The sequence below is a fragment of the Anas acuta genome, chromosome 4, assembly GCF_963932015.1.
Source record: "Anas acuta chromosome 4, bAnaAcu1.1, whole genome shotgun sequence".
Lineage (NCBI taxonomy): Eukaryota > Metazoa > Chordata > Aves > Anseriformes > Anatidae > Anas > Anas acuta.
In genome coordinates this window covers 29,966,465-29,993,163 of record NC_088982.1, presented here as the reverse complement: position 1 = coordinate 29,993,163, position 26,699 = coordinate 29,966,465, and the positions used below count along the sequence as shown (strand labels likewise).

The window sequence follows — 26,699 nt, the reverse complement described above, 5'->3', positions numbered from 1 at the left end:
TGGTTCCCCGTGGATGCAGAGTGCCACCTACTGAGCCACCGCTCCCGGCAGCACCTGGGGTTTTCCAGCAGGACACCCTGCTGTGGCTGCAAGCCACTGTCCATCCTGCTTGTTGCGGGGCACAGGGAGCTTCCCCAAAGGCTGGTGAGCCTCGCAGGGTGCGATTATGGCACCTCAGCCACGTTGGAGGGGAGATTTCTCTCCAACGGTCTGCCTGCCTTCTCCCAAGCTTGTCTTCTCGAGAAACCATGCCAGGGGTGAACGTAGTGGCTGCGCTTCCTGCTCCGGAGCAGTGCATCATCTGGCTAGCTGCTCCCTGGGGCTGTCAGACCACCCTGGCAAGGGCATGGTATCCTGAGACAGCAGGTCAGACCCTGCCACGCAGACATTTGTGGTGAATCCCAACTGTGGTGAATTTCCCATTCTGTGGTGAATTCCAACAAATTTTTGCTGGCAAAATTAATGTGCTCTCATTTCTGTACAAGTTCAGCTCTCCTCAGCTTTCACTTGGCAGCTCCTGGGACCTGCTGTGCCCCTCACTGACTGTGATCCATCAGCATGAGGTGATCAAACCAGAAAGATGTGCCCAGGATGTGAAGTTACATATTTTCAGCTCTCAACGATGCTGGGAGCCCCCAGACTGGCAAAGGATGTGGATTATATTTCCTTCTCCTCTGGCCCCGCGTATCAGAGTGAAAGCCACCCTGCTCTCACTCCGCATGGGGTGGCCAGCAAGCAGCCTGTCCCTTCCCCGGCCTTGTGGTGACAATCAGGGGCTCAGGCAGGGATTGTAGAGGCCAAGTGACGCCAGTCCTGCCTGGCCTTGGCGGGGCACGCTTGGGCATCGTGTCCTCCAGCAGAGTCCGCATGCCAACCACGATCTCATTATTCACTCTCTTTACTTTTGATAAAACTCCAGAGAAATGCGTGAAGGGAAAGGAAGTGGCAGAAATTGCTGCCCATTAATTTTCTTCACTGACATCAAATGTTTATTTTGTATGGGCGGGCGCAGCTGACCTGGGTGTTTGAACATGAGTTATCCTTTCTCATCCATCCAGTTGAGAACAGGTGGAAAAGGGTGATGACTCAACCCGGAGCAGTGTCTTCTGGGCAGCTCACTAGACTTTCACTTGATTTGTGATCTGCAGATGCCAGTATCTTCTGCTATCAGCAGCTACCTCATAGGCAGGGAGAGAGCTTTGAAGTGAGGCATGTGTCACTCCAGTTCCTGCTGATGCAAGTCAAGATTGCTGTAATTAAGAGGATGTGGATGCCTAGCCTGGGTTCTTGGTGGGAAGGAAGGGGAAACAATACGGCATTTCTGGAAATTGGTACAAAGGTTCTAGTCTCTGAGAGACACAGGCATTTGGAGGACCATGCAGCCCTGCCATGAAAGTCAACAGCAACATCTCTCCTGAGGCGGTGACAGTCTGACAGTGCTTGATTCCTTTCCCAGAGACCTAGGTTGAAGCAGAGATTTCATGAGTGAAACCCATCCAGAAAGGGAATAATTTATGCAGGTGTACTACATCAGCTGCTCACCCCAGGGGAATCTGCCCAGTGGCACATGTCTTTAGCTGCTCCACGTTTGACTGCAAAATCTTCTGCAGCATGCCTAAAGAATAAAAACAAAAAGGACAGAATCTACAGGCGCCCATGACAACTACGAGATCTGTGTTTTTCTCTCATTTACATCAATACAAATGAAAAGCAGCCCCCTGAAAACCCAAGGGGTTCCTAATCAGCTAAGGGAAACTCTAACAGCTGTGTGCATCCCTGCCTCACCTGATGAGGCATGCAATGGCACTGAGGGATTTAATGCTACCAAATCACAGCGGTGGGATTTTACACGTGCTTTCCACATCTTTCAGGAACAGCCAGCCTGAAATTTGCAGAATGTCCTGGGCCATCTCCCACCTCCTGATGACAGGCCGGGCTCAGATTTGCAGTGGTGGCAGGGAACACGTTACAAATCAGGCTGGGATGGAAGTCCTGCCACACTCCAGGAGGATTTTTGGGAAGCTGCTTGCTGTTAGAGCCCTGCCCCAGGCTCTGACTGGTTAATTTTCCACACAGCATGCACCCAGCAGCTCTCATTTGACCAAATACAACCTCCAGCGCTCACCCACTCATTTTTGTGCAATTTGCAAATGCTCAGGGGCAGATTCTGACCCCAGCAGTAATTGTAAGGGCCTGAAGCGGTGAGCGGGGTGAAGCAATGCTGGATTTACACTAGAACTGGGAGCTGGCCCTCAGCTAACAATCTCCTTCTGTAATACCAGCTCCTCCATGCCGGAGAGCACTGAAACCTGCTGCCCTTTCTTCCATTTCCTCGGGCGATCACAGAAACATTCCCCAGGACTCCAGGGCTCGTGGTCCTGCCCACGTCCTCCTGGAGTCAGCCTCCACATGGTACTACAATGCACCACCACCCTCCTGACCCTGCTTCCCTGGCCCCACGGTACCAAGAAGGAAAGATGTTGTACAGGAGTCCCTATAAAAACTGAGGCTGGACCTCTGCTGTTGTAATCTGTGCACTGAGGTACCTGGGCAATGTAACTCTGGCCCCTTACCTTGCATTTCACACTGCTTCACCTGCACTCTGCACACAGGTGCATATATTCAGAATACCCTGTTGCTCTCAGGTGGGCAGAATCACCACAGTATCTCTCTTCTCCACACAGCTTCTTGGGTTGCAGCCCTGCACGGTCCCTATAGAGGGGGAGAGCCATCTTAATGCATTCCAAAGTTGGACGTAGGTCATGTATTGTTTTGCAAGTACCCCCAACATATTCATTTTAAAGAAGAGAAAAATTGTTTAAACTTTTCCACCAAGGTAGCAAAAGCTGCCTGGCTGCTGTTCATTAAGGCACAGTCATCTCCCAGCACTCAGCTCAGAGAATGTGTGTATTTATATGAGCAGTGTGGCTGTTTGAAGAATAATGTCTCCACTTGGAAAAAAAAGGCTTCTTTTTTTCTTTAGTGTCTTAGAGATTGAGCTGAAAAGACCAGAGCAGAAATCTTCACCTTAAATCCCCCCCACAAAACAAACAAAGAACAACAACAACAAACCTACAACAAAATCTAGAAGTTCTATACTACAATGCAGAGTTTTTAAAGCTAGAACATGGTTGCCTCTAATGCCTGGAATTTTAGTTATGAGTCTTCTGTTTCCTTCATTCCATACAACTTCTGGATGATCACTTTTTTGGCTTACTGTGATAAAGTGGCTTTCTGTAGGCAAAAGCCCTTATGTAGTTTTTAATTATTCCATGCCCACTGCAGCTTTCTTTTTAAGGACACCGTGTAGTATAGTCAGAGCAAATAGAACCACTGTTTTAACAGTGGAGGAGCAATCTTTTATGGGCAAAGTTCCTCAAGGTGGTCCTGTACAGATGGGGTGGCAACAATTTGGGGTTACAAATCAGGCTGCCCTAGGAGGATCTTCTCCATGGAAGTCTGTCTGACCTGAAGTGTGTTGATGCCAATGAAAGTTGCAAAGTGTAGCTTGAATAACTGAGTTTGTTAAGTGGGGTGAATAACATATCCCTTTCCTCACCTTAGTGGCTTGGGTATGAAGTCACTGTAGAGATGCGTATCACCTAATTTGAAAGCATGTGAGTAAATTACATGGTACTGCACGTTTTGAGGGATTATCGTCTCATATGAGGACCGAGAACACGTGATAGAAATAGCGTCATGTTTTTCTTTCATATTGCATGTTATTTTCAACATCGTTCAGAGCAGCAGAGAAATAAAGTACACGTGAGAATTGCTTGGGAATTCTCTCCTGGAAGTGCAGGGAAAGTTGTAGCTTTTTAATTTATAATCTTCCTCACACAATGTTTTTTTCAATTTGGTTTGTAATTTTGGATGGCTGGTGAGAAAGATGGATGTACACAGGTGAACAGAGCATGGAGAAAAGACTTCACCTAGCTGTGAGCTGCTACAATTGGGAGCTGCAGCAACCTGGTCAAATCCCTTCAGCCAAGAAGCGGTCTCTGCCATCCAAAGTGAACACGTTTTGTCCCATCATCTTTACAAAGACGCATCTGGCCCATGCCGTGACAAAAGGGCTGTTGTTTCTTTGCTGCTTGCCCATTTCTCATCTCTGCTGCATACATCGGTTTGTTGGCGTGTGACTCAGGCCCCTTAGGAAAGCTCTCAGGAGGAGTCAAACTCAAGTCCTATCTTCCGGTGTGAAAATCAAACACAGATTTTAGAAATAAACATGTGGAAAGCCCTTTGCCTGGCTGTTGGAGGGACCCCTTACTGCAAGCCCAACTCGTGTGCAGGTTTGCTTTGCTTTTGCTTTCTGCAGCGGAAGCAGAGCGCAGAGTCCTTGGTGTAAGCGCAACTCATCATATTTCCCTCGATCTGAATGGTTTTCTCTCTGAATCATCCTGCTCCCAGGAAGAGGAGGACATCTGGCACTGTCTTGCCACAGCTGAGTTTTTGCCACTGGTGCATCAGGAGGTGAATTTTCTTTACCTACCTGAAGTCATTTGGTATGTGAAGAAACAATGAATCACAAAGAGAAGCCTAAAGCAATTAGAAATTCCTTTCCTCTCACCTTTGCCAAAGCTAGATTTTTCCCCAGAACAAAGCCCGGGCAAGCCTTCCTACGCACAACAATGATTACGTAGATCACTCTGGATTTTGTTTTTTTCACAGACCATGAGTAAGCAAAGAAATTGAGGAGAACACTCTATTTCATGGGCATGTTTGTTATGCTTCCTTGGAAATCCCATTGTTAGCTGGTAGTACCTGCATTTGGCTACAAGTCCCGTGCCCTCCTGACGTCGGCTGCCTTTAATTAATTGTACTAGCAAATAAACATGAAATGCGACAAACTACAAATGCGCCACCGGACTAAGTCAGCCCTTGCAATTTGGGTGGTCATTTCACCGTGATGAAGTGGGACCAGTGAGTGAGTGCCTTGTGATGCTGCTTCCAGCCTCACACGTCCATCTGTCAGCGAAACCTGTGCACCTCATGCACCTTCCTCCTTGCGTGTTGTGTCTGTCCCCAGCAGGCTGGAATGTGGAGCCAAAGCTTTCCCAGGAGAGGACTGCTGAGACACACCACATGAGTAAGGTCTCGTTTGCATAAAGATTACATACTCATGCTGTGAAGAAGGCTTCCTAAGCACAGTCTCATTTCCTTCTGCAAGTAAGTTTGCCTTCATGTAGGAAAAAAACAAAAACAAAAACAAAAAAACTGTTCTTGAAGTCCTTGGACAGAAACCTGTTTACATTGGCATGCTACAAAACTGTCCTCTTGGCATGTTTGGGTTCTCCTGGTCTGACTGCATGGGGACACACAGTGCTCTGAAGCAAAACCGAGTCTCCACAGTGAGTGGGGTTCATGTCTTGTACTCACATGGGCTGTGCTTTGCTCGCAAAAAGTCTCGTTCCACTCTCAAATTCAACGTGACCAACACACAAGCATATGCATCGCTCCTCCTGTCCCTGTGGGCTACACCCAAGAGGTTTCAGTGGGGACACGTCTGCATCCAGTGGGGAAGGAGGGACCTGGAGGTACTGAATGCACCGCTGAGCACTGAGCTTTGGTCTCCACCAAATGCTTTCCCTGAAATGTAGAGCTCAGCTCTGTTGCATTGCCATGGTAAGAGGTAGCTCACCTGCACAGTGGGAAATGAACTGGTTTCAGATGAATGCAGGAGCTGGTATGGGAGAGCAGGAGCTGAGAGGAGATGCTGGTGGTGAAAGGGATTAGTGTCAAAATCAGCTTTCTGGCAGAGAAAGAGATCTTTGTCTCTATTCCCTCCTACCTGGGTTATGTTGATCCGAGTTACAGAAGGGCAGGATGGATTTACCCATTTTGTGTAACAGGATTTGTCCCCTGCTCTGCCTTCTGAAACCTTCGTTTGAGATTTACCTGCTTCGCTGATACTGAACGATGTCTTCCATTCTTAACTCCAGAAGGTTGTTCCCAAGCTTGCTCAAGTTGCATAGAATTAACACGTTTCTAAAGAAAGAGAGAGAGAAAATGTAATGTGTTTGACTAAATTTAAATTATTTTAAGATTTAAATAAACACTATTTTAACATGCATGAAACAGGTCACTGCAGCCAGAAAATCATTTTTCCCCACATTAGTAGATTGGTGGCAAATAAAATTAAAGGCACTTAAAAGAAAGAGCTGAGCTGGAAAAAATGAATCATAGAATCATAGAATCATAGAATAATAGAGTATCCTGTGTTGGAAGGGACCCATATGCACAAAACTTTGTTTGAAAACTCAGAAATGGCCATACAGTTTCAAATCAAGAGTCATGTTTCAAGCATCCTGCCCCACACGAATGCCAAATGCTTCATTTTGCAGGTGTTCCATGTGGCACCTTAAGTGACATGGTAGGTAAACACTTTAAAAGTTTTGAAGGAAACTGAAAGGAAGAGAAGCCAGGCTGCTTGGGGCCCTGTTGACCTACAGTGACAAGTGGCCTCGCACTCCAATTTAGGAATGCCTCTGCAAAAGGTATTTTCACCCAAGCTCCATCCCATTCCCACTGCTAACTGGAGAGTCAGTGTATTCCCAGCATGCACCCACACAGCAGAGCTGACACCTGTGCCATTAGCCCCGCTGTGGATGTGGCTCTCGTTTCCAAAGTCCAAGCTGGGCCTGTGAGGATTTTTGGACTGACGGGGCTTTGCTGGTTGGTCCACTGATAGGCAGCATGTACCCATCTCACCATCCATGTGCATTGTGGCATTGCTGAAGTGGCTGTCCCTTGTCAGCAATCCCATGAGCCAGACCTTTGGTGCAGTGAGTGGGGCACCAAGGCAGCCTCTCCACTGCCGCTGAGCTCCGGTGTCTGAAACGGAGACTCCCTGCTGTCCTGCAGGTGGAAATCCACAAGGGAGGCAGCCAGGTAAAGCATCGCATCACCAGTAAACAGAGGAGACTCCGAGGGAAAGCTTTTTCTGACACAGCTCCGCACCCAGTGCGAAGAGAGCCACGAATGCACACACGCCATTTCCTCGCCACCCACGGCTGCCAAATTACCAGCAGGGCAATCAGAGATCTCTCCGTCCTGGGTGGCCGCTGGTGGGCAAAGTGCGTCAGGGCTGAGCTCAGTGCCAAATCCTCGGGAGGACGCAGTGACTCCTGCATTCTCAGACCATGAGCTCGAGTGGTTCGTTTTGAAGTTGATGAATTTGCAGGAAGGGCGGCTTTGGGGTGAATAAAATTCATCATTCCCTTGGGAATTGCTTCCAGCCTCTGCCAAAGACGGGCCTAGTTTCAAGGTACCTGTGGCCATGAGGGACGAGACTGACTAAATGCCCTTGGTGGCCGCACAGCTGTCCAGAGCCTCCTGAGTGCTCTGGGTTTGGAAAGAAAGGAAGACTTTGCTGGTAAATGTCAGGAAACTGAGCCTTGCAGTAATGATTAACCACACCGAGGACAGCATGCACAAGGAACGGTGAGAACCTTCCAGGAGATGTGGTTTGTGCCTTTCGGATCAGGACAGACCAAAGCCGTGTGTCTGCCCCTATGGAGAATCTGACTTTCCAACCTCGATTTCTATTCCCAAAGAGGACAGTACACTAAAATTGCATAAGTATTGTTTCCATGGGGGTGTCAGCAATGCTGCAAGCTTTGTGTTAAGAAAACTCTGAAACTCTTCATTTCTATGTTTTTCAGTGCATACCAAAAAATAAATTATTTATTTATTTTTTATTTTTTTTTTGGTAAGCTCAGAATGTTCTCTGCCATTTGGGGCACAAAATGCTTCTTTTCCCCAGGAGACTTCTGAATGTTGCTTCCTTCTGCCAGCTAACTCCTGGTGGCAGGATGGGGCAGGGAGGCAAAAAATTGGGGATGTGGAAGTGGGAGATGTAGTCCTTGAGGTGACCACTAGGCGGGAATGAAACCAATGGCAGAAGATTCATGGGGCACTGACCTGTACAGGAATACTGACTAATGAAGTCTTTTATTTTTTTTTTTTCCTTTCTTTGATTGATTTGAGATTATTGGAACAAAAAAGCTTGGGTGAGGCAAAAAAAAAAAAAAAAAAAAAAAAAAAAAAAAGTTTTAAACAGTGGCTGAACTGGCTGAAATAGCCCAGTCCAGTGACCCTAGTGGAAAGGAAACTAAGTAAATGGATTAATTTGCTGGGAGAAGAAACAATCCCAAGTCAGAAAGTTTTTGCTTGCAGAATTCGTGTTTTCCACCAGAAAAATCCTTCTGATGGGCCTGCACCAGCAAACCTGACTGCAGATCAGGAACACGCAGCTCTATGCGGGGAGCGGCCGACAGGCCCAGCTGCATCACCACGTGTCCCCGCTCAGGCAGCGGCTGAGGAGGAACGAAGCGAGTCAGGCCAAAGTCACAGCCTGAGCAGAGCGGTCACCGCAGCACCGAGAGGGCGCAGGCAGCCCTGGCTTTCCCAGCAGAGCCTTCCAGCTGCTGATGGTTGGGTTGGGACTACACTTGGCTGCGGTATTCTTGTCCCATTTCAAAAGACAAATGTGATACTAAAGGGAAGAAGAGGAGCCAGGGCTCTCGGAGCAGGTTTGGGAAGGGTTTGTGAGCATCTCTTGCAGAGCTCCCCTGAAAATGATGGCTTGCACTCATTCCTGGGTTTCCCTGCTGATTTAAAGCCCGTCTGATCCTCCAGTAGCTGACCTGATTTGTCTGACCTTGCTCAGAAAAATGCCGCTGTCCTCCTGGCATGTTTTCTACAGAAAAACAGGAGTTTTCTGAAACTTGCTGCATCTTGCTCCACTGTTTTACAAAGCTTCTTATAGGCATGGGTGGGCTGAGCATGCGAACCTCTTGTATGTTTGGGAAGCCAAAGGTGCATTGATCTTGTGAGGTACCGGGTCCTCCTGTTTGCAGCTAACTTCAACATCGTGTTCTTTTGCTATCACAATCTCACCATCTTTTCTTGCCCTCGTCTAAACTCTTCAGTTTGGTTTCCATCACCTCCCTCTCAGAAGTGACCTGACATGGGTATCCTGATGGAGATCCATCTCCCACTACCTATTATCCTCTCCTAAATTAAGCCCTATTTCCCCTCCTCTGCTGCCTAAGTGACAGCCATCCTGGCAGAGGCAGCTAAACTGGCTTTTCTTCCTCATTCATGTGGCTTGTACAACTGCCTCTGCTTCCCGTTATAATGAAGGGCATTGACAACCAGCCTGAAGATCTGGAACTGAAAGAGGACCACAGGACCACTGGGGACCCCTGGCAAACATTCAGGGACCAGTGGTGAAATTGAGGCTGCTGCTGGTTCACTATTGCATCTCCTCTCCTGAATTCCTGCTGGGTTTTCATATCAAGACTTCGATGCCCTCTGATGACTGGGTCAGAAAGATCAAACTGGCATCCAGTGGGGTAGGGCAGAGAGGTTTCTCAATATTTTTTGATCAATTGTTGTAATCTCCCAGTTTGCTGGGAAAGCTTTTAATCATACAGGGTGGAATTATATAATGGGAGTGCTGGAGTAATTTAGGTTTGGCACTAGCTTTATTAAAATAATAATAATTATTTGTGCAAGACCAAACTTCCACCTTTACTGATGGAGCACCTTCCTTCCTTTCTTGCTTGCTTGCTTCCTTCATCCCTTTCATCCATCGTTTCTTCCCTCCTTCCATGTGTTCATCTGTCCATCTGTCCATCCATCTGTCCACCCATCCTTTCTTCGTCACCAAGAAGGATGGCTGCTACTGACCCAGCCCGGCTCTGCAATGAGTGAGTGATTTGTAAGTCTTTCCAGCCCTTTTCACCTCCCCTCCTCCCTGTGCCCCAAATCTGGCCTTCTCACGAGCAGCACCAAGGTGAGGTGCCAGCTGCTCTGCGCAATCTCAGACTTGCCTCAGTGGAGACTGGAACCAGTTGTCCAAACATCCTCCGCCTCCATGATGTAACCCAAGATCGTCAGGGAGGCTTCCTCCGGCTCTCAGCAAGCTCGGGGCATTACTGGCTGACGCACTCCAAGGAAACCCGTCGAGGGGGACACATGACTCACAGAGGCTTGAGATTGCCACAGCACCTCTAGTGACATTACCACGAAGCACGCAACAGGCAAGGCGGCAGCTGGACAGAGAAAGGTCAGCCTCTGGAGCTTGGTACGTCGCCGTGTCCTCTGTTGTGTGGGCCACGGGGGATGAGCGTGCTATGGCTGTGACCATGGGCACTGTGGCTACGAGGGTTCCACGTTTAGTAACAGCAGGCACGCAGCTGAAAAACCTTCCCCCTCAAGAAGTGATAAGCGAAGGATGGCTTAATTTGCTGTGCCTGCTCCCACGCTGATCTCTCGGCAGCTTTGTGCCTGGCTGCTGTGCCTCTTACTAAAACCACTATGCTCCCTCTTACTAAAAAATAAGGATGGATGTTGTGAGCAGGGGAAATATAAACAAAAGTAACTTTTGCACAAAAGCTAAGCACTTTGGAGAGTTCACAGTACTTCAGAAAAGCACTGTCCTTCCACAGAACACCAACACAAGAGTTGTTGCTATTTTCCTAGATCTGACAGCCAAGGTCTTGAAAGCAAGCGTCAGTCATCCTTTGCCTGAATCTCAAGAGGCTGGAATGGGTTTCAGATAGGAGATACAGATGTGTGGGCAAGAATCACACAGCAGGGATACTGACAGGGCAGGTCTGAGGTGGGATAGGTCTGAAAATGACAGAGAGATGTCAAAGACAGCTGATGGGAGATGTGGGTGCTCAGCGCTCCAGAGAGCTCCTGCCAGAAGCATCTCATGGAAAAACTGCACAGTGACATGGTGGTGGCCCTGGGGACATCTGGATGCTTCAGTATCAGCTGGGTCTTGCCATTACTGGTCTCTAGTTTGCATTCCCACCTGTTCCATGCATTTTCTCTGCCGTGATGCAGCCGGACATGGGGACTGGAGAACTTCCCTGGCAGGACACAAAGCTGTTTGGCAAGAAGGGCTTGCACAGGGCAGCCCAGGGGGCACGGTGCAGGCACTCTCACCAACAGAGACAGCCAAAGGTGTCTCTGAAAGCGGGCGGTGAGGGTGAGGAAGAACTGCAGCAGAGAGATGGAGGTGGTGCCAGCAGAAACCATGGAAGGAATGAGGGAGGTTCACTCTCTGAGAGAAATTACCTGGGGTGTGTCGTCAGGACCCGGCTGCGTGGTTGCTGGACTGGCAATCTAAGTCCAGCCGGCAAGCTGTTGAGGTGGCAGGCTGGTATGTGGCCCCAAGCTTCTCAGTTGCTCAATCATATGCAGGAGTGAGAAAAATACAGGGTCTGGAAGGGCTGCTATGGGCTGGGATTAAGATGAGCAACAGGGTAGGTGGAGAAAACCCAAGCCAAACTAAAACAGTCAGCTAAAAGTTAAGACGTAGGAAAACAAAATCCTGCCTAAGTCTGAAACTGGACTGTTTCTCTCAAATTTCCCCAACCCGGAAAGCCAAGGGCAGGGTAATCCTCATGCTGCTGCTGTCACTGCAGTTTAAAACTTGTGTGATTGCTGCAATGGAGGGCTGCAGAGGAAAGAAGCATTTCTGGTACTGAAGTTGCTCATGGCCAGAGGGGCTGGCAGAGAGCAGCTGGGAGACCTGTGGAGCGCAAGGCAGGGAATAATTTAAAGCCTTTCAGACTTGAGCTTTGCTAATAGCACCTCAAATACATGGGGTCATTGTTTACAAAAGGTTAGCCGAGCGGCTGGAGTCTCTGTGATGCCCCAAGAGGAGCAGCAAGGGCAGTGTGTGGGAGTGGGAGCAAAACCTCTGGGTTGAGCCTTGCCGCGGAGTCCAGGAACAGTTTCTGGAGGATGAACAGAGACCGGCCAGAGCGGTTCACAGCCAAGCCGGGAAGCCTGAGGTGGAAACAAAGATGTGTCACCATCCTAACTGGGTCACAGCAGGAACAGCAGGAGGCTCCAAGAATTGATTTTTGCCCCATCTTCCCAGCAGAGAAGGCCATGCTAGCAGCAGGCTGGGGCTGGGGTTGCCATTCACTGTCACCAGTCACCCAGCAGAACAGGTTCCCCGGTGACAACCGGATTACAGGAGAAGGAGAGAGGAAGTGAAAAGCTGAAGAGCAGCTAATGAGGGCCCTGCGACACCGGGCCCAATTAGCAGGGATTGACCAACAGTCCCCTTCTAACTGGATGCCAGGGAAAAATCAGTACCGCCTAGCCCCAGAAGCTGGTGGTACGTCTGCCAGAGAGGGACCCTGAGTGCAGGCACACGAGAAGGTCCAGAGTGAACAAAGCAGAGGTGAGGAGCACAGGAATTGCCGCCGTGCCAGGCCACAGCACTGCAACCAGAGCTCACACCCGGTGCCTTTGAGCATCTGGGCCCTCCTGCTGCGTGCTGCTGGAGCTATCTGTCGTGAGTAACGTCAGTCTGTGCTCAGATCATGCCTTTGCTTTGCTCAGTAGACATCCTTCCTCCTCCTCACCTCATGCACTGCCTTCGGGGCAGCTTGGGGAAGAGCAAAGCGGTGGAAATGGGCAGAATCTGGGCAGAGCTATCTCACTGCAGCCCTGCTCTGCCCGACCACACCTGTGCTGCGCTTGGTGCTTGTAAGCGGGAAGATAACAGGGAAAGTAAATCAAAGTCAGGATGTGAGTACCAAGGCAGGGAAGAAGCAGAGCTATCATTTCACGTGACTCATCTTTTCCAAAGGAAAGGGTGTAGGCCACATGGCCAGGGGCAGAGCACTTGGGCAAACCTGTCCCACCTTGCCTCCCACTGCTAGCTCCAAGGGTCTTCCTTGCACCACTCCTTGCCCAGAGCCTTGCTATAATTGGCCTCCTTTTGCCTGTTTGCTGCAGATGTGCGTGGAAGAGCTCCCACGTCTCTTTCCATGGCAAGACAGAGACAAGATGATACAGAGATGGGATGATACTAGGCAGATTGAAGCACTATTACCTTCAACACGCAGTGGAAAAACAAGGAAGGGAGGTTCTGGTGATCCCCCCTTTCACTTGTTTGATCTTGAGAGCACTTCAGACACGATGATACTTGAAGGAGATGGAGAACGAGCCAGGTTAGTCCTCCACAAGGGCCTCTGCCTGACTGAGCCGGAAGCTTTTGCAATGTGCTGGGCAAGCATCACTTCTCCTTACAGAGATGGGAGCTTCTGCAATAGCACTCTCACTTTGTGATGTTTCAGGTCCCACCAGCTTCCTTACCAAGATCCTGTTGCACACCCACAAACATCAAGCAACACAGAGAAATGCAGTACGCAAAGACCAGGAATGGTGTTGAGGTTGCACTCGTCTCACATATTCTTGAAGCGTGAGAAGTGGTGGGGTTAACGTGGACGATTCAAGTTTTGCAAGGCCCCTTCCTGTTCACAGCAAGCACAACGCTGGGTGCGGCTAAACCCAGCAGGCTGTTCTGTCATTATTTCAGACCAGCAATATATCTGCATGGAGCACAAACTTGCAAGCTTTCCTTTCCCCTGCTCACAGCTTTACAACAGACACTATGGGGAGGATTGGAGTGCTGGTACTGCTCCTGCAGGAGCTTTCTTCCTGTAGCTAGATTCATACACGAAGTTGCAGTGTGCTACTGTGGTCAGCTGTGGAGGCTGATTAACTTGAAACACCACTGTTGTAATCCAGGACATATCCAATACAACTTTCCTGAACATAGGGATGAGCCCAGATCCATGCTGCTGTCACACAGCCTGGATAAGCAGCGCTAGGAGCTGCACTGTTCCTTTAAGTCTTCCTTCAGTTTTGCTGGCTAATAGCTATGTTTGTTGGAACTAAGGTGCATGGTATTAGAAGCAGTGGTTTGTCCATCCAAAATTAACTGCTGGAGCTTCAAACATCCTGCTCAACCAAGCCAAGCCAAGCCAAGGTTCACTTCAATGAAAACACAGACACATTTTGACTTTGTCTAGAACTTTTATTTCAAGGAGTAAAATTGTTTTGAACATATTCACAAGAATAAATATAAAATTACTCTTCAGAGTAAGACCACTTTTTACAAAAATATATCTCTATCGCACAGAACCACTTACGTGGGGTTCGCATTAAGAAATATTTCATAAAAAAAATAAAACACTGAAAATAAAATGCTTGACCTATACTGATTGGATCACCAAACAATTGAAATTTGTAAAAGGATATAAATATTGTAAATATTGTTAATAAAAATAACATTTAAATAGATGGGAAGACTCCGAGTCTGTCCGGATGAACAGAACACTGTACAAAGTGATTGTTTCTTCTACAGGGCACCGACCTCCTTGTATTCACTGGTGTTCGTATGTCTCTTCTTGTGTCGGTACCTGAAAGTAGAGAAGAGAAACATCAGTTCTGGAAAGCCAGTAATTCCAAATGACTTTCTGGGGAGTGAGGGTGGGGGGGGGAGGGAAGGAAGAAGAAAAAAACAACTCTACATGACCTCCTTGTGCTTGTTTCAACTCTAGCAGCTAGGCTTTCTCTGTGCTTATTTCTGGATCTGAGATAACTTGCAGGCAGAGTCTCATTTCTCAGCTTGTCCCTGACGATTTCACATCTGCATTAAAGTCTTGCTGCTGGCAGTAGGCTCATCTTTGTGAAATCCTGCTGGATCCTTGCCTGCAATAGGGCTGAGTACCCTAACCAGCTAGGCCATCTTCTGTTTGATATGACATGCCACGGAGTCTTCAGGTGGGGAAGAGTTGCTACATCAGTTACCATCTAGCTATCAGACCTGTGAAGCTGAGATCTCCCTCGGGGGGTTGTCCCACCTTCTCGGCTCTCTGACAGCAGCTTACCATTAGTTATGAGCATGAAGAACAATTCTTGATGCTTTTGTGTCTGTTAGTGGAGAAGACTGCTGTCCTGCGTAGTAAAGCTGATAAGGCACTGCTTGTGATATGGCACAGTCACCGCAACAACATGGCAGATCACCACGTTGGCTACTATTAATCCAACTGCTCTCCAGTTCCTGCTGACTGGGGAAATGGCATTACCAGCAAGAGCAGCTAGGGTTTTCTGTTCCTTGTCTGTTCTCTCCTTTACCTCAACGTACCCTCTCCAAGACAGACATGAACTAATCTACACAGTTCTCCAACAGGGTCAAAGAGCATCTGCGGGTACTTTTGCCTAAGCATGACTTTGCCTTCAGTTTGGGGTATGCTGTGCAGTCATCACACTACTATTTTGGTTCATGCCAGCAGGTCTTCTCATCAGACCATCTCCATGCAATCAAGTGAGCCTAAGTATCTCAAGTCCAGCTGGAGGCCCTCGGTGGATATCTTATTATGCACACAACAGATTTGCCTTTCTGAGCCACGAAGATGACGTCTCTTACCTTCTGCAGATGTAGTAGCTTGCAATGGAGATGGCGATGAGGGAAAGCAGGATTAGGATGACTGTCAGTGCTACATACTCCGTGCTGAGGGGTTGTCTGACAAGTTCCGAATGCACACAACGGACACCAGAGAAGCCGACATCACACCTGAAGATGAGAGGCAGAATTAGAGAAATTGCCATGGGGTTACATTTTAGCATTCCACAAAGCATGCTATACCACTGGCCTGTTTCCTCAGGGACAAGCAATTTCAACTTAGATAACTGAAGCCCACGTGGTTTTAGGAATGGATGCACATCATTCAAGTAAGTGAGAAACACCCTTAAAAATGCCTAGAGGGTCTTTCTTTTTTAGACTTAATCAAAGGAGAGACCTTGCTGCTTTGCCTGAGGTCTGGATCTCACACTATTTTAACTACAGATGAACAACAGGAGGCAGAGCAGAATGAGTGTACCATGTTTAAGGTGGGTTGGTGACTAATTTCAGGTGTCTAACTAAGACTGTCACTCTGGTTTCACTGCTGCCAACATACATACTTAATGTTTGCTTAAATCCAGCTGAGGTCTGTTATAGATATACTGCTCCTTTTGCAGTTCTTGTAAGCATTAATGCCTTGCAGGGTTGGTGATCCAGCTAAGTGTCAGCAAGATCAAAGACCACGTGCAGCTCATCTCAAAGCCCACCTCAGGGAGGCTGCAGGACACGCTGCACTCTGTCCATACCTGCAGTAGTGCTCATCCAAGTCCACTATGTACACGCACTGTCCGTGGAAGCAGTAATCTTTCATTTCAGGCTTGCATCTGGTTATCCCAACTTGAGCCACACGAGGACTGTTCTCTGTTTGGACTGTGGAGAGATTTGGTTAGCATCTCATCAGCCTTAGTTTCCCTTTCAGTTTCCCAAACAATGTGCAAGTTTTACCAATAAAACTAACAGCCTAGCTACCAACCAAGCTGTAATGCAGCAGGCACTGAAGCAGGTGAGCCTTTTGAATAAGGAGAGGATTTTCCCATGTTAGAGTTACATCGACTCTCTCCTTACAAGTTCCACATTACCTATTTCTGCTTTTACAGAGGTATTCTCATTTAAGACACAGATCTTAGTCTGAAAAGGCAATTTTAATGAAATACAGGTTGTAAGATGGCTCCCGCTCAACAAGAGTGAACACTTTGTGGGATGCTGGAAATGTGATTCAACAGTAAGCTATTTGCAGAGTCAAAGTGATTTCCAAGGGTGGCTCGGTGAGGTCACCAGCCTGAGGAAGATGGGAACCAAAGACTTGTCGCTTGCAAAGAGAGCTGTGCAGTACACTTACTTAGTGCAGTTGTGCAGTTTTCCATTTCACCAGGTTCACATAATGGGATCACTGTTGTGCCCGCGACTGCTTGCAATAGGTAACCTACGAGAGAATAGAGTCGACATTAGATTCTTGTTCAGTATAGGTAAGCTTAGGCGTGACAATTGTGCATTCATCACAGGAGAAGTTCTTTTGGTGATCGAAATAGAGAACACCTTGAGTCACAGCAGTCCCTGGGGAGAGGATTTCCCAGGACTCAAGTCAGCCTGGCTGTTGACTCAGCACCCTGCTGCTGGCTTCAGAGACCACATACCACTTGAGGTAGGCTTAACACATAAGCTACCATTTGGCAGGAGCGAGCTTCCTCAGCCCTCTACTTGCTGTAACCAGGTTGAAAGGGTGGCCAGCTCCTGCACTAACACTCACTCTTGTGCTCACTTGCACAAAGATAACATGAGATACCAAACCCTCTTTGGTCACTGGCTCTGAGACATACAGACCAGCACACGGATCCTGGGCCAGTGTCACTCATCTCAGAACACCCCAGCAGAAAATGGGTCCACTTCCATCCTTCCTTCACCGTCCATACAAAAGCAAGAACTGCACCTTCCAAGCAGGTTTGATGTGGGTACCAGCCACACTGTGAGACTGCACCAGGCAGGCTGAGGAGTCTGGCTGCCAGAGCAGCGGCTGCATTCCCTTGGGGAGCAGGGACCCTTGTTCCCTTCTCAAACAGATGCATCTTATAAAGCATTCTGACACTTTTCAGGGTATCAGCTGCACAAGGCCAGCTTTCAGGTATTTTGCAAGTCAAATGAACATTTCCAATGAGGATTTGAAGGCCAGCAAATGCACTTGTAGCTTCACGGCCAGCCTACAAGGAACAGTCAATGTTTGTGCCCCAGCTGGCCATAAAATCCACTTGGCGAACACTCCTGCTGTGGTCATAAACTAACCTGCTCATGAACTGTTTAGTCATCAGCCCCATTCCACAGAAGTCTGTAATTTGTGTCTTTGGGCTGTTTGCCTCTATTAACTTGTCAGGTCATGCATGGCTAATGGAGGGAGTGTGCCTTCATAATTTCTTGATCACTCTAATTCAACTCCAGTTATTAGAAAGTTTCATTACATCTCAGTGTTAAATCTAGCAGCAATTTACGAATTTCCTGCAATTCATCCATTTCTGGGTGATTAGTAAGGTTTCCTTTCAGATTTAGTTCAGTTAGATAGAAGAACAGCAGGAACATCTACCTTACAGAGATAGGTTTTTTTTTTTGTTTGTTTTGCTTTAAACATGAATCCTTCTCCCTTCATCCCTCTCCACGACATTTCTTGCCAAGTTAATGAGCCAGGTTTCCACCAAGCTTTAGTGAAAAGGACAAAGATGAGGTCCACCACAGCAAGAGCCACAGAAACAGAGCAGTGATACGGGACTCGTATCGGAGACTGTGCCAGAGACAGCTGCTCCTGCTAGCGTGACTCAGCAGCCTTTCACTCCAAGGGGCAGGACCAGAAAGTTTACTTTCAGGGTGGGATTTTTTTAATTATTATTATTGTTTTTTTTTCATACAGCACCTTATGTTCAGTATAGATTTAATCAGAATCAGCGGTTTAATGCTTCTGTAAGAAAAACAGAAAATTCAAGTGCTCAAAAGACAAGTGCATCAGCTGACAGACCACAGCAGCTCAGTTACAGCTAGAACAGCAGGCTATGAGGTTTGACCAGGGACCTGGAGTCCTAAATGATGCTGAGAAAAGAGGATTTACCAAGTCTTCTTCCCAGGAACTAAAGGGACATTTCACGAGTGCTCCATGGACTAAGCTGCTCCCTCAGCAGGGCGCACCTGTGGTGCAGGACAGCCCCATCCCAAAAGCAATGCTGTGCTTTTGGAAGAAGGGATGCTGAGGTCCTGAGACTGGCAAAAGTGCCCTGAGCCTCCCTCCTATTAGCCACCTCCTGCTGCTTTTGTCTCTGTGTGACGTGCTGTGGCAGGATTTGGTCTGGGGGGCCACCTGACTATGATGAACATCAAGCAAGCCAAAAAATGCTGGGTGTACCTGAGACGTCCACTTCTATCACAGTTAGTTAAGCAGATGGATTCATTAACTGAAGATCTCCTTTAGCCTACACAACTTGTCTTTCAGCTTGCGTTCTTCCTTGTTCTCTGAGCAATTTAGGCAGCTGCTTTTTAGTCTAAAATTCTCAGCTTGACAGACACCAGCCCCTGGCTTCTGCATTTGACAAACTCCAACCTGGGCACGCTTAAGAGGCAGCTCAGCTATTATATTTGCTCCAGAAAGAGGCACTGCTTTCCATCTGGACCTGTCCCTAGAGAGGAAATGCCTGACACCTGTAAGGGACAGATTAAAACACACCTGCTCATACAAAGCCCAATAAAAGCTTGCTCCACTCCCACCGTGCACAGCCACCGATAGCCTCCTCCACCTGACTGCAGGCACACGGAGCAGAGAGGCTGGAGCACAGGCGTGGATATTTGCTGACACCCAGCAGTATTTTCGGCATGTGGGCAAAGTTCTTCCTGGTCTGCACTGTTACATTTTGCCCTTTCCCCCATGCACATATTTTCCCTCTGACATCACTGGGAGGGGGATCCTGCAGGAGGATAAGGGATCCACATGGTGCAGGGACAGAGGAAAACCTTTCCCTGAATACTTATCAAGTGATGTATATCAAATACAGGACCTGGGAGAGGTAGTTTTATTTTTATTCCTTCGCTGTTCACTGAGCAAATACTCTACAGGGTACAAGATAAGAGTAATGAGATTGTTGGTATTCATTTATGCTTCACAGGAATGCGAGTGCCACGCGGCTGGCACACAAGCGCAGTGCCCCGGATGGCACCGCGGGTCTCGCTGTACGAGTAGCTCTGACAGCAGCAGCTGCTCCTCAAACAGGAATATTGCTGCTGCTTTCATCCTTCAAGGAAGGACCAGGATGGAGAATAAGGAACAGAGGCCGGCCGCCTTGGCTTCCTGCAGCCTTCATCAGAGATGACATGCAAGGGCTAATTATCAGTTCAGCCACTCAAAGACAGCTACAGTTTCCAGTTGCTGAGTGCTAAGGATGAAGGATGTACATACAGGATAAACCTAACTGAGAACCTTTACAAGATTTACCCCCAATTTAAAGGCAGGTTGTTAGGTATCTGAGAGGTGTTGGGCCCCACCATCATTTGAGTTACTTTGCCTGTCCCTGAGATCACGAGTCACACACCAATTCACCTGGACAAGACCTCCTGATGCTATTTCACAGCAGCATGGTCCCTGTGGCACAGAGACAGTGCCTACACTTTTAACTCGTGTTGCACTTCCAAATTGACGCCAAGCACAGCAATGCAGCTGGTGGATTTCAGCCCATTTTAACTCTAGGGACAGACTGAGCTGGACCCCCATCACCTGATTTCACACACCCAGAGCATGTCAGACTGTCTAGGGCTTTCTTTGCATAGAATAAGCAGAAAACACTGGAGGAAACATTGAAGCTAGCCAATCTGTCCCACTGGCTTTGTGAGCATCACCACTACCACCACTTAACTCTAGTGCTTAACCTTCCCTGTCTCCGCAGCTAACCTCCCTGCCTAGTCACAGATGTTTGCAGGCCACCCCAGACCAAGCAAGCCCCTCTGCAAATAATGGCCAGGTGGGTGGTTGTGTTCCAGATGAGGACCACGGAAATGCAGGGTTAGCCATGGAAGCTCTGCTAACAGCTTGCTCTTATTCAAGATTTGGTTGTGCAACCTTGCTCACATCAACCACAGCATCTCCAGAGTTCAGGCTATCCGTGTACGCTGGGCATGCTTCCTCAGAAAGGGGAAGCAGTCATTTGAGATCCTTTTAACCACCTCAGAGTGATGCATCTCATCGTTGCGCTCAGGATACAACACCTGGCTTCTGACTGATGCTTCAGGTGGGATGTATCCGGTGCTAGTTGTCTGGCCGTGCCCAGCAAAACAGGTGCCAGACACTCCTCTTCCTGAGATGAGACATACAGGCCATACAGGTTGCTCTTCTCACCCATGTGAAAGGAGATGATGCTAACAGCTCTTTCCAACCCCCACCCCCCTGTGGCCTGCCTTACTTTGGCCAGTTCTTCATACGGAGGCACCAAAATTGATGGTGCTGAGAGCGATGCAAATAAACTACCCCTAGGGCAACAGACTGCAGCACCCGTGCATGGTTTGGAAAGCATTGCCTGCATTTCCCCATCTTGAATTTTGTACCCCTGAGTGCAGAATTGCAGACTCCAAGCTGGGGACGTCCAGGGCCAGGCCAGAGCAGCTCTACAGCAGCCCTGGCAACACCAGCCTGCAAGGAAGGACCGTCACTCCTAAACTGCTGCGGGCCCACACGATCACCTTCAGCACTGTGCCAGCACTTAGACAGAGATAATGCGGATAATTACTTACTGTGTGCACCCAGTCATCTTAGTGCTGCTTCCACCCCCATGGAGACCTGCACAACACTGATCTTATTCACATGCTGCCCCTGCTCCTGCACCACTCTGCTTTCTGCCATGAGCACGTGGCAGAGCTCCCTATGCTGCAGAAGTAGAAATTTGTTATTTCTCCCCATCAGACACATCAGCCACTGATGTTTTCACATCTCCAGACTTACCAACCTTTGTGTTGAGCCTACCTGCCCATGGCCAGACAAACACAACACAGTAAACCATAAGACTGGCAGCTCCTGAAGCCCATGAGTGTGGAGATGTGAGGCTTGACTGGGTGTTTACAGCGACTGCAAGGAGACCTTGGGCAAGTTCTTGCCCAGGGCTCCCACAGTAACTCACGGAAAAGGCAGGGCCAGGGCTCAGCTCCATCACTGCCACCTCCTCTCTGGCTGGCACAGTGCCACAGCTCCCTAGGGACAAGTGCCAGCTCTCTCCTGTCACTGCCTTTCTGCTGCGATAGCCCAGATACAAAGCTGACGAGTGCCACTTGAGTTAGGCTTCAGCCTTTGAGTGGCGAACCTCTTGAGCCTGGCAAAACATCAGCTACAGATGGACCTCCCAGCTTTACTGACCTGGGACGGAAGGGCAGTAAAGTGCTTATAACAGTTGCTATGAGGCCATCTAGCTGTGACTAATCTGTCCCTTACTATTAGATTTTGTACCTGTCCCGGAAATAAATAAATCTGTATACAAATCCATGAAGACACACCAGTTCCTTCCAGTGCTAGTTTTGTGCGAAGCATGGCTGAGTCACAGGCTGAAAGATGTTTAACCTGCTGTCACTGAAAGTAAGATGTTATGCTGCAGCAGCTCATCTGTAAGCCCTTGTGGAAATACCCGGCTAAGATGACAGAAACTCGTGCTGCAGTGGGGTTAGCAGATAGGGAACATCTGTCCCAAAAAAGAGGTCTTTGGAAGCGAGCTTCCCCATCACCTGAGACCCTGAGCCCAGCACTGTCAGTGTGAGAACATGCCCTGTCATTACAGCAGTGTGTGAGGGCTCCAGGTCACCATCCTGCCTCCAACACCTGCTGCCCACATACTTTGAGTCATCTCAAAAGGCCAGCTACACGCAGTCCCTGCCAGCACCCAGGCTCTGGGGCTCTCGATGCTCTCAGGACACGGACGTTCAGTTCAGACTGTCAGCTAGCTTATGCGATGCGAGAGGAACACGTGCCCAGTAGAGAGGTGAAGTATCAAGGCACAGGAGGCCACGACCTGTTCTGTAAGCAGAAGGAAGCCTCTACTGCTGTGGGGACTCACCCGGAGCACAGCCTGGGTGAAGGCAGCCGGGCAGGACAAGGTGACAGAACAGCTCGTTCTGCCTCGGCCAGGGCTGCGCTGCAGGCTGAGCAGGGGAGAAGCACAGACACAGAGAAGCAAAGCAGTGCCCTGCTACAGCTCAGCGCCCTGACAGCAAGAGCTGCACGCTCCGCTCCTCAGCCTGCAGACACCCGGCCCTGCCTGCTGCTTTGCCTCGGGGAACAAACGTGCCGCGTTCACCTCAAGACAAGTTTCACCCTGCGTGTGGCCAGAGGTCCTCCAGCAGCCAGCGACTGCCCCAGCCCTGTCCCCGCCGGTACTCACCGAGGAAGAGCAGCAGACTGCGGGCCCGCAGGCGGCCGGTGTCCATCGCCCTCATGTCGCCGGCTGGAAGAGGAGGAGATGAAGAAGAGGAGATGATGAAGAGGAGAAGAGAGGAAGGCAGTGGTGGCAGGCAGTGCTGTGGCGGCGGCCGCGCCGCCAGGGCTCTTTATGGGGCTGCGGGAGAGGCGGGGCGGAGCGGTGATGAAACTCTGGCCAAGCTCCGGGCAGGTGCTCGCCCGGCCTCGCTTCCTGCCCCGCCGCACCCGCACCCAGGGCCCTCCCCGCCTGTCCCCCCCGTGCCCGGTGGCGATGGCCCGAGGGCAGGCAGGGGGCATCCCCAGCCATGCTGTGGGGCGGGCAGGGCAAGGCTGGCAGGGCAAATTCCTCCGGTTCTTGGCTGCTGTCCAGATACACGTGCTTGGGTTATCCTTCATTTTTAGCAAACGTTGCTGCGTACGGCTCTCGTGGCCATAAAACCACCTCAGAGCAAACAGGCCGAGGAGCTGGTGCCCACAGCTCACCCTGCAGCGGTGGCACCGCTGGCACTCAATTTATCGGTGCCAGGAGCAGTGGTGTGAGACTGGGTGGGAGCGGGGTGGATGCTGAGCAGGGCTGTCCGGGGGGCCCTGCCTGCATGGGGGGCTGCGGCACGGCCCCTGTCACTGCTTGCACGTAAAGCAAGAAGGCAGAGCAGGGCAGGCATCCGGAAGGCTACCCCCTCCTTCCTCATCTCCCATCAGTTCCCAAGTGACCCTCAGCCCACGTGAGCCTCAGGGCTAGGGGCAGAAAGGGTCTATTAAGTTCCAGCACAGGCCGCAGGAATGCCAGCACCTCACCCCGCACCTCGACAGGCTGTGACAGGCTCAAGGTCAGCAGGTGCTTACACCACGGTGCCCCCCCAGCCCAGCTGGGTACTAACGGTCCTTTGGTTCTTTAGGCAGGACCCTTGACTGTCAGCACTTGGTTGTTGGTGGTTTTTTAATCCTTTCGTGCATCCTGTTGAAGCCCATGCACTCTATGACTAGGTTAAACAAGACCTCGTTCTGCACTTACATCCCATCATCAGACGGTCGACGGGCACATCCACCCCCACATCCCTCTGTACACGCTTCCCTGAAATATCAAATGCTTCTTCTCTGAAGAAGCTGCTCAGCAACAGCGGATATTTCTTTTCCTTCTAAAGCAAAAACCTTCTTCCTCTGCCTTACCTTTTTTGAGCACCAAAAAAGTCAAGGTGATACCCAATTTATTGCAGGACTGATAAGCATATCTCGTAGCATAAGGTATTTGAGTATTCATAACAAGGTGCAGTTTTAATAGCTGATAACTCAAGTATTCATAGTTTGCCTACTTTACAAGTGGTTGTTGATACAAGAGAGTTAACTATAGAAGATAGATACTGCAGAATATGGCACAATCTATCTCCATGTTCAGATTCCAGTTCTGAGCAATAAATGCATTAATTCAGGCAGTTTGGGAATAGACCTGGTACTTACAAATCACATTCCTGCTTGCTTAGGTAACGTTTTTTCAGATCTATGGAACTGTGGAGATGCTGAAATGAAAAAGATCAATGTGTTACTATTGAACTACGTCAGCACAAGCAAATTATGCAAATGGTGGGAGAGTTGGCAGGATCCATGAAACTAAAAGCAGCGTGCCAGCAGCGCATACACTCTGGTACTCCACAAGAAAGCAGGACATGATTTAATCTGACACTTTCTGAGTCCATTTTTCTCCCTCTAGCATTACGGTCATGTCTTACCCCCATATAATCACTTTACTACCTTAAGGTTAGCAGATGGTAGCTTTTCTGATGCCACATGACTTATTTTGTTGCTTCTTTAATTCGGGCTGATCCCCCTTATTAAGGATTTTATTGTCTACTCTTTCAGTGAGTAAAGGAAGGAATTGCAACCATTAGGAAAGCGTTTCTGTATGCGGGCATTTTTCAGGATGCCTTAAAAGCAACATCACTGTAGAACTTCCACTTTATAATTAATTTCACCCTTAAATTCCTACCTGATTTATCCTCTGAAAAGAGAGCATTTAATTATAGTCCTGTACCGGTATTCAGATACCGAGTAACGCTGACACCATTGGAGCAATTCATTGGAATTTCCTCTTTCAGATTTGAATACATGGAAAACAAGTATCATATACACATCTGTTTCATCTTTCTGTAATTTTCTTGGTCTCGTGGTATGTGATTCCACATCAGACATCCCCGCTTGCAGATTTCACCATCCTCTCCTCCATGTGGAGGCTGCCTCTTTGGATACGGCTGATGCACACTTTAAGAGCCAATTTTCCAAGCAGCTATTCACATTGAGTAGCACCTTCCTGCACTGATAGATTCATTGTAAGGCAGATTCATTACATCCCACAGGTCTGAGTACAGAGGGACATGCCTGCACAATGCTGGAAGGTAGCACTGATTGGGCAACAGACCATCATGGGTGTATGTCAGCTGGTGGCCTCAATTACAGCTGGGGTGAACTGGCACACCCAAGCCAAGCCAGTGATGGATTTATGCCACTTGCCATCGGACCAGCAAGAAGCCCCCCAAGTAATTCCATTTGTCAGGGTTTTCTTCTTCACAAAGTGTAAAGAACTCGTGCAGAAAATGTACTAGCTTTTATTACCTTACAACATTTTAACAACCAACTTTAAAGAAAATTTCTATTTACAAAGCACAGGGGCTCAAGTCAAATCGATTTTGTGTTTCATCCTCTCACTGGAGCAATTATGCATCTATTCTTCTGAGACAAAGCAGCTGATTCACGGCAGTGATCATTTCAAGAGTATGATTTCAGTTTTTTGTTGATTAGTCTATCTCACATTCATGATACAGAGAATTTTCAATGAACAAAATACCCTTTAAACTTAGAGGGGAAAACCAGAGGTTTCATGTATGTTTCTCTGTGCTTCCAAACAGAATACTTGTCCTCATGGTGATTTTCTGTGGAAGATGCATTCATGGTAATGAACTGTCACTTCATGTACATGTATGTGTTCTTACATAACTGTATCCATCAGTGACAGGCAACTACTACTCACTTTAGCTGTTTTCTGTGGAACTTGCATCCAGTTTTACACATTGCCATTCTGGGTGTGGATCTGCATTGGTTTTTGTCCATTTGGAAGACCACCTATTTCCAAAATCAACATCACCTTGTTAGAAAGCAGTTTTGAAAATACAAGAAAATCATTCCTAGTCTTGCACTGAGGCACTGGACACCCTTACACGAGGGAAAAACAAACAAACAAACAAAAAAAACAACAAACCAACATTTTCATAAATTCCTGGGAAAATCAGCAAGCTTTTTTCTTTTAAACATCACAAAAACATGCTTCAGTGCATGTGTACCTCAATTTTCATTTACAATAAACTTTCATTACTGAGCATTAAAGATGCTCAAGAAATGCTCTCAAAATATCAGTATGCTAATTGGAGCATAGTTCACAAGACAGCATTTAAATTTCAACTACAGAAGATGGGTATTAAACACAAACACCTCAAATAGTAAAAAGTATGGGGCTTACATGTGACTAAAAAGGGAATATACTTAACTGGGATTCATGGACAAGTTAGTGTGAAGGAAATGGAGTAAGGAAAAAATCTGGAGCTGAACTTACTCCATAGCAGATCTAAAGCTGACCTCTCTATGTATGCGATGAATCATTTAGGCCCAGTGTTCTTAAACAACCAAGCTCTCCTATAAACTATCCGAGTTCAAAATGCTATCCTAAGGCTGAAAGCGGCTGATGCCACTTCTTGTAAATGCACCATGAGGTCAAAGCTACTGGACAACAAAGATATTTCACTGTTTAAAAAAAAAAAATCAATCCCTCCACCCCCCCTCCCCCCCCCCCCCCAAACTTTCTTATTTCTTAGGCAACTTCTTGGATTAGCATTAACCAGAAATTAAAAAGGAAAACAAAAACAAAAAGAGAGCACTAAACCCCATCCATCTCAATGCATTTCAGATGATGGAAAGGAAAAGGCAAACAGATCTGTCAGTTCGTTCTGGATTGCTCCCTACAGGGCAGTTTTTCACTCTGCTGGCTTGTATGAAATTTTCATT

General features: G+C 48.2%; 1 protein-coding gene and 1 long non-coding RNA gene across 2 annotated transcripts; one reads left to right on the top strand and one right to left on the bottom strand.

Annotated features, from left to right (window-relative positions):
- Nucleotides 1-13,840: 13,840 nt before the first annotated feature.
- On the bottom strand, nucleotides 13,841-22,803 carry EREG (epiregulin). The gene is made up of 5 exons (XM_068680441.1): nucleotides 22,612-22,803; nucleotides 16,572-16,655; nucleotides 15,979-16,102; nucleotides 15,257-15,403; nucleotides 13,841-14,246 (listed from the first exon to the last, which is right to left on the bottom strand). The coding sequence occupies exons 1-5, from the start codon at nucleotides 22,664-22,666 to the stop codon at nucleotides 14,186-14,188; spliced, it is 471 nt and encodes a 156-aa protein (XP_068536542.1). The 5' UTR covers nucleotides 22,667-22,803; the 3' UTR covers nucleotides 13,841-14,185.
- LOC137855838 (uncharacterized) lies at nucleotides 18,652-19,844 on the top strand. The gene is made up of 2 exons (XR_011095983.1): nucleotides 18,652-19,266; nucleotides 19,366-19,844. It is a non-coding gene; the product is annotated as an uncharacterized lncRNA (long non-coding RNA).
- Nucleotides 22,804-26,699: the final 3,896 nt, after the last annotated feature.